Source organism: Ailuropoda melanoleuca, chromosome 11 (genome assembly GCF_002007445.2).
Source record: "Ailuropoda melanoleuca isolate Jingjing chromosome 11, ASM200744v2, whole genome shotgun sequence".
In the NCBI taxonomy this organism is placed as follows: domain Eukaryota; kingdom Metazoa; phylum Chordata; class Mammalia; order Carnivora; family Ursidae; genus Ailuropoda; species Ailuropoda melanoleuca.
The window spans coordinates 27,455,406-27,462,855 of NC_048228.1; the positions used below are offsets into that span (position 1 = coordinate 27,455,406).

At 46.4% G+C, this 7,450-nt stretch overlaps 1 protein-coding gene across 2 annotated transcripts in view; it reads left to right on the forward strand.

Annotated features, from left to right (window-relative positions):
• The window catches only part of BDH2 (3-hydroxybutyrate dehydrogenase 2), a 14,725-nt gene extending 9,031 nt beyond the window's left edge, over positions 1-5,694 (forward strand). Inside the window, exons 6-7 of one of the 2 annotated variants that reach the window (XM_034671427.1) lie at positions 3,983-4,041; positions 5,197-5,692. In XM_034671427.1, the coding sequence (XP_034527318.1) occupies positions 3,983-4,041; positions 5,197-5,353 (216 nt within the window). In that variant the 3' untranslated portion in view covers positions 5,354-5,692. Of the gene's footprint in view, positions 1-3,982; positions 4,042-5,196 lie in introns of both variants that reach the window. The other variant, XM_034671428.1, reaches the window with a different exon arrangement.
• The last annotated feature ends 1,756 nt before the right edge of the window (positions 5,695-7,450 follow it).

The window sequence follows — 7,450 nt, forward strand, 5'->3', positions numbered from 1 at the left end:
AGAGATAGAGACAGCCAGCGATAGAGGGAACACAAGCAGGGGGAGTGGGAGAGGAAGAGGCAGGCTCATAGTGGAGGAGCCTGATGTGGGTCTCGATCCCACAACGCCGGGATCACGCCCTGAGCCGAAGGCAGACGCTTAAACCGCTGTGCCACCCAGGCACCCCGGAACTTGGATTATTTTTTGAAGACTGATCTTAGGATATGGGAGAGAAGCAGAGGCTATGGTAAAAGGGGAAAGCTTAGGTCACAGCGGGTAAGCTATCACACATGCATAATCAGCCTACTTCATGTCTGGAATGCTTTACAGATATGAGTGAAAGCAGCAAGGGGGGGGGTATGGTCCAGTGGAGCTGAAATTTAAACTTGTCAGTAAGTATTAACTTTTGAAATATCGAACACTAATTTGCAAATTAGGGAGTTTGCCAATGATTTAAAGCATCTTAACAACAATCCACATGAGCCAGTAACACCCATTTGTAAAAAATCCCGAGAGACATTAATGCCTGGGATGGGCAATCAGAAGGAGTCGATGCCACTATGAAAGTGACAGTAACCAACCTGACCCCAGATTTCGGACTGTGGCATCACAGCCTGAACTCGGCCCTTCCTTCACTGTGTACCGTGGAAGATGGCACTTGCACTCTACTCTATTTAAAATAAAGGTGAGAAATTACACAATCCCTTCCAGCCCTAATTGTCTGGAATCCTCTGGGTTCGTTAATTATGATGCACATTTCCAGTTTAGAACTTTCCAGGGGAAGCCAGGATTTGGAGTCCAGGCAGATCTGAAAAGTCAGGTGGTCAGAACACAGAAACACTTTTGGAAATTTTTGTTCATGGGTAGACATACTGAAAACCATTCCAAAACTGGAATATGAGTCAAAAGTCAAAGAACAAGTTGAAGATACTGTAAGAAGAGGTCAGTGCAAAACCCAAAGTCAGGGAAGTCTCGGCTATGTGGAGGTTTCCCCCCTTTGCTGTACCTTACAAGATTCTCTAGCACATAGAGGTGCTTTGGCAAGTATTTGTTGAGTGAATTAATCAGTCTAGGTTGTCAGTCCAGATAGAGGTCAAACGTGGAATCACCAAAGACCCAAGAAACCGAGGTCTGCCAGTTTAGGAGGTGAGCTCAGTGGGGACAGAAGAGCTGGGTCAGGGTAGGACTAACTAGATATACAGCCAGAGGGAATTTTCAGAGCTCTTTCTAGCCTCTGCCTGAGTTTCTGGGACCCTACAGAGGATCACCATGTACGAGGCACTTCACTTTGTACTTGCGAAGTCCTATTTGCCAGAGAGGGCTGTTGCATGGCGAGCCAGGCAGAGCCTGCACACTCTACCAGCAGGCGCTGAGCTGGCGTTGAGAAGACCGCGTGGAGGGAGGCAAGGACGGGGCTCTAGAACCAGCAGACAGACCTGGTTGAATGCACGGCAGGAGTGTTAGGGGGCAGCACTAGCATCTCCGAGGTGACCATAATCTAAAGTTTTGCCTGCGGAATTGCTGTATTTCAGAAGATCAGAGACTGCGCTTACTTCTTAGTTCATCTTTATATATTCAGTTGGGGTAAGTGTATTCTATAGATATTAAAAATGGGTTACATGTGACAATGATAGCTCAATAAAACTGGAAAAATAAGTAAAAATGGGTTATTTGCAAAGTTAGATAGGAAGGAAAAATGTTAAGGCTTTGTTTTCAAGCCTTGACTAATTTTCCTGGTCTTTTTTAAGAGGACCCATTTCATTATGGTCCTCTTTATCGCGTAGACTAACAAGTTGGATTCAATATTTTCACCCCTGCTGCTGTCCTTGACTTGGTTGGGTCGCCTCAGCCTCCCCTTGCACCCTTTAATCCATCCAACACAATGCTTTAGGTTGTTTTAGACTCTCTGCTCTTGGGTGCAGATAGTAACTAAGTATCAAAACAGAAAGGAGGGGAATTCTATAGGGAGACCTGTCATCTTGGCGGCCTCATCCCTGGACTAGTTTCTCACCACCATTCCTGCACCTCTCTGTCTGAAAACTGCTAGAGCAACTCACCCCAGCAGAAGTGACTTCTCTCTCTACACTGACTGTTGAGACACTTCCTTTCTGGAAACTTTTTACTTGACTTTCATGGCACAGCATGTCCTGCTTTTCCTTCCTCTGTTCTCTGGTGGTGGTCTTCCACTTCCTCTCAGCAGTTGTTTTAACTCTTTACCACTCTCCGTGTGCTCCGTCCCCTCCTTCTTTATGGTCATCCCCCAAGCCTCTGATTTCAATGAGAAGGTAGTGCCCATTGGGCAGGAATGCTGTCCAGCTGTTGCTTCTTTCCTCTAAGCATTCACGGGTCCCTATGCCCCTGGACCTACATGCCCTGGAAAACACACATACGTGTTATGCTTAAGTGTAAGTTTATCTGAAAACATTCTTAATTCATAGCAGCTTTTTCATTCATTGTATTATTCCTTTAGGTCTGGGGCAGGGCCCAGCAATCTGCACTTTAAACCAGCATCTCAGGGCGCCTGGGTGGTGCAGTCAGTTAAACATCTGACTCTTGATTTCAGCTCGGGTCATGATCTCAGGGTTGTGGGATCGAGTTCTATGTAGGGCTCTGTGCTCAGCAGGGAGTCTGCTCAAGATTCTCTCCCTCTGCCTCTGTCCACTCACGCTCTCTCTAAATTAATTAATTAATTAAAAAACTAGCACCTCAAGAGATTTTGATTCATCACAGTGTATGGACCACCTACTGTGTGCCGTGTCTAGGAGGACAAAACAGCCACAGACCCTCCTCTTCAGACCTTCACACTTTGGGGGAATTCTGAGGGAGGTGCTGTTAGGAAGCACTGCTTCTGTGGGAGAGGCAGGCCTCACTGCATGTACCCATTTACCGTGTCCTGCACTTACTACCTCAACTGTCTCCACCCCTGTTGCCCACAGACATCTCTGCGTCTCTGCTTTCATCAGTCTTTTCTGAAGTCATTCCATCAGCTTCCAGTGGGTCTCCCCGACATGGTGCCGCAGTAATCTTCGTAGTCCCCAAATCTAATCGTGCTGCTGCTCTCCATTAGACCCCACGTTGTCACCACCACACTGCCTGCAGGCTAATGCCCAGGTTCCTAAACTTAGCCCCGTTGGCCTCTGCAGCTGCATTCCTCCCACACCTGGCCTTCCAACCAGACCCATCCCTTCCTACCTGTTCCATGATACAGCCTTTATACATGTGGTTCTTGCCCCTTAAAACACCTTTCTTTTATTTTTCTGACTAATACTCTAGTTTTCAAAAATCAGCCCGTCTCTTTCCTCCTCAGGAACCCTCTTCTGAGTGTCCCGAAACCTGGATTGGTCCCTTCCCACCGCCCCATCCCCCTCTGTGGAGGTCTCTGGTGTCTGTCGCTGGGTGCTGGTTATGTCAGCCCCTCCAATCCACTGGCAGCTCTCTATAGGCAGGGGGTGTCTGGACCTAGCATGTATCTGATCATAGTAGGTCTTCAACAAATATGTGTCAGGTAAAGTAAGAGTTTTCCAACATCAGGAATACGAAGTAACAATTAATGATCATTACCTTTCCATTTAGCTCAGAGTTCCTTCTTGGTCTTGCTGATGCTCTTGTGCCAAAGGAAGGTGGTAATCCCCCTGGGAAGTGTTCCTGCCAGTGAGTGTGTAAGCATGCCATGCATTCCCAGTAATGACTGCGTGAGACTGTTAAGACTGCCTCACGGTTCATGTTAATAGCTAATAAGATGCTTCTGCAAACCATAAGTAAATGCAAATCTTTTAGAGAGGCNAATCCCCCTGGGAAGTGTTCCTGCCAGTGAGTGTGTAAGCATGCCATGCATTCCCAGTAATGACTGCGTGAGACTGTTAAGACTGCCTCACGGTTCATGTTAATAGCTAATAAGATGCTTCTGCAAACCATAAGTAAATGCAAATCTTTTAAAGAGGTCCTATTTTTGTCTTGCAGAGTGGCATGTTGTGGTTGTTGTTGTGTTTGTTTGTGTTGGCAGATGCTTGCACAGAAATCTGGCAACATTATCAACATGTCGTCTGTGGCTTCCAGCGTCAAGTAGGTCTTTCTTCCCCTGGGAATCACATAGACTCCCATACCTTCACGAACTGTGGGTTTTCGCAACAAGCATAGCAGAGATTATAAAGCTCACACATAATTTCAAAACCACTTTTTTAAAAATTGGTATTAAGTTCCTTCCTACTGTCCTTTTTGCCTTCGTTGTCAACCAGTCGTAAAAAATAAATATTTTCATTTGCCCTTCCTTGTATTCCTTCTCATGGATATGGAAATGAAAAATCAAGCCAGAAGAAGGAAATATTTATCCATTTAATTAACCAAAAAAGATGTACTGAGGGGCGCCTGGGTAGCGCAGTCGTCAAGCGTCTGCCTTCAGCTCAGGGCGTGATCCTGGCGTTCTGGGATCGAGTCCCACATCGGGCTCCTCCGCTGGGAGCCTGCTTCTTCCTCTCCCATTCCCCCTGCTTGTGTTCCCTCTCTCGCTGGCTGTCTCTCTGTCACATAAATAAATTTTTTAAAAAATCTTAAAAAAAAAAAGATGTACTGAACATGTGCCGCTCATAGTCTGAAAGGGGGGAGTCAGGGAAACGCATGTCTCCTGCAGTGTGATAGTATTACCACACGGGTTTGTGCAAAGCACTGGCACGATCGAGGGAAGAGCTTCACAGAGTCAGTTGATCTGGGCCCCAAATAAGTCAAGTCCGAGAGCCAGGACTGCAGAGCCAAATGGAGATGACGTCACAGTCTGGCGGATGCATTTGCCAGTTTCAAATGAAAGAGCCACGCTGAGGTGGGGTCCCTTCCCACCGCAAGAGCACACGTGAGCCTGCCGAGACAGGAAGGCAAGGAAGGGCGCAGGCCTCTTGATTTTTGGTCTGGTTTTTGTCCTGTTGTTCTTTCCCGGTCCTCTTTTGGAATCTGCCCAAGGGTTCTGCCCACCGATTAAAACCTAAAACCACTGTGGTCGCTTAAGTGCGGGTTCTCAACGTCTCAGTTTCGACTGAGTTGTGCCAGGAATATCATTTTCCCACATTCAGAAATCGGCCCTTTTAAGGGAGAAAACCTGATACCACATTTTCCAAAGGGTGGGATGGGAGGGAGAGTGACAGTGGTTACTGGGGACAGGTACTTCTGTTCCCTTTCTCAAGGAGGCTGTTGTTTGTTCCTTTGATGTTGAGCCTTCCTTTCACCCCCAGGAGTTCTGAACAGATGTGTGTACAGTGCAACCAAGGCGGCAGTGATTGGCCTCACAAAGTCCGTGGCTGCAGATTTCATCCAGCAGGGGATCAGGTGCAACTGCGTGTGTCCAGGTGAGGTGGGCACTACAGGGCTGTGCACCTATCCTTTCTGACACCCTGGCTGCCACTGTGAAACCTATCCACGGAAGCCTATTTGCCACGTTATACTGGGGAAAAGCTCAAATGAAAAAGGGTCTAGGCTTTCTAAGATAACAGTCCAACAGGGTCAACTGGGTGGCTCAGTTGGTTAAGCCTCTGCCTTCGGCTCAAGTCATGATCCCAGAGCCCAGGATCAACCCTGGCATCGGGCTCCCTGATCAGCGGGGAGTCTGCTTCTCCCTCTGCCCTTCCCCCTGTCATGCTCACGCGCTCTCTCTCTCAAATAGATAAAATAAAATCTTTAAAAATATATATCACAGTCCAACAGTAGGTTGGGAACGAGATTCTTAGTCATTAGGAATGAAAAAGGAGGGGTTGACACCTTCCTTGATGCTATCAAAAGAGAATCAGCACACGCTGGCCTGCAGGAGACATCTGGCCCACCACCCGCTTAGTAAACCCAGTCCTGGTCAGACACATTTAGGGGAAAGATGAGAAGCAGACCATGCTCACAGGACCACAGGAAGAAAGTAAGAGCAGCCTCCCAGAACACAGGGAGCTACTGAGTCTTATGAAACCCCTGGGGTGACCCGTAAATAAAAAGGAGGGGTTGACACCTTCCTTGATGCTATCAAAAGAGAATCAGCACACGCTGGCCTGCAGGAGACATCTGGCCCACCACCCGCTTAGTAAACCCAGTCCTGGTCAGACACATCCACACCTGGTTTGCATACACATATTGGCTATACCCGCATTCCTGCTACAAAGCAGAGGTGAGCAGTTGTAACAGACCAAACAGTTCTCAAAGCGAAAAATATTCCCTGTCTGGCTTTTTACCAAAATGTATGCTGACCTCTCCTAGAAAGGAAAGAAGAAAAACAGAACTTACTAGACAGAACATTTGATCTGCCCAAATGAAAGCATTCTATAACTTATTTCATAGGAATGACTTCTCATTTTCTTAATAACTGTGGGTATGTCTAGGAAGTAGATATGCCCTTCCACTGGTTCCACTGACCCAAAATGAATACAGGGAGCCTAAAAAGAATGATTAACTTCTTCTCTGAAAAGGAATTAAATATCACATTTCGAGAATCAAGGTGGCTCTCAGAGGTTCACAGCTGGTGTCGCGGGGTTGGGGAGAGGAAGCATTTCGCAGTTACCTGTGGAAGGTTTTGAAACCTAGAGTGCATGCCAGAATTTGGGGAAAGAGTTGGGGAATATCGTGTGTCGTTTGGAAAGTCCCACACAAGATTTTTATATATTCCACCATGTTCTCCTCTCAGGTTAAAAACCCCTGGCTTCCTAGTTTAAAAGAGGAATACAAAGCACCTTTCGAGCGGCAGAATTTCCACGATTGAGGTGTTCTCATTTTTCTTGGACTAGAAAGGTAAACATAGGGTAACACTAAGAAAAAGGAGGATACAGGCGAGAGAGTTTCACTGGGTTTTAACATACCCACTGGTGACACTTGGCTCTAGCTATTTTTGGTGCCATTTGCCCAATGGAATAAATGGCAAAATGATTTGGAAAATGTGGTTGTTTTTAGCAGCTGGACTTCTCAGAAGATAGGAAAATATATTGTCAAACTGTCTGGAACAAGGAACTAGCTGTGACTCAAGAGCCAGTCACAAAACAAAACCTGACAAGGAATGAGTGTGTCTGGGATGGCGCTGATGGCGGTATGGTCACAACTCTTCAACCAGGTTGTGTAGACTGGGGCATACCATGTCAGTCTGTGCCGTGGACACAGTAGAGTCCAGACAATGGAATTAAGTAGGAAGCATAGGCTTGCTCTGTAGTTTCATTTAATAGCCATCAATACCAGCCATATGAAAGAGATGACGCTCACTTGTCTAAGTGGTAGGAAGATCCAAAGTTGTAATTTAACTGGGTATGAGGATATTGGTAAGTGAAAGCTTAAGGTGTCTTAAGCATACTCTTGTAGGATGTTGGACTGTTAGGAGGCTGTGGATGAGAGAAATGAGGAAAATATTATTGGGAGCTGGGTACAAGGGAATCTTTGTTATGTGGTTCCAAAGAGTTTATCAACACTATTGCCTGCAGTAATGTGGAAGGTAGAAAATGTTCCTAATGAGCCAGGTGATCTA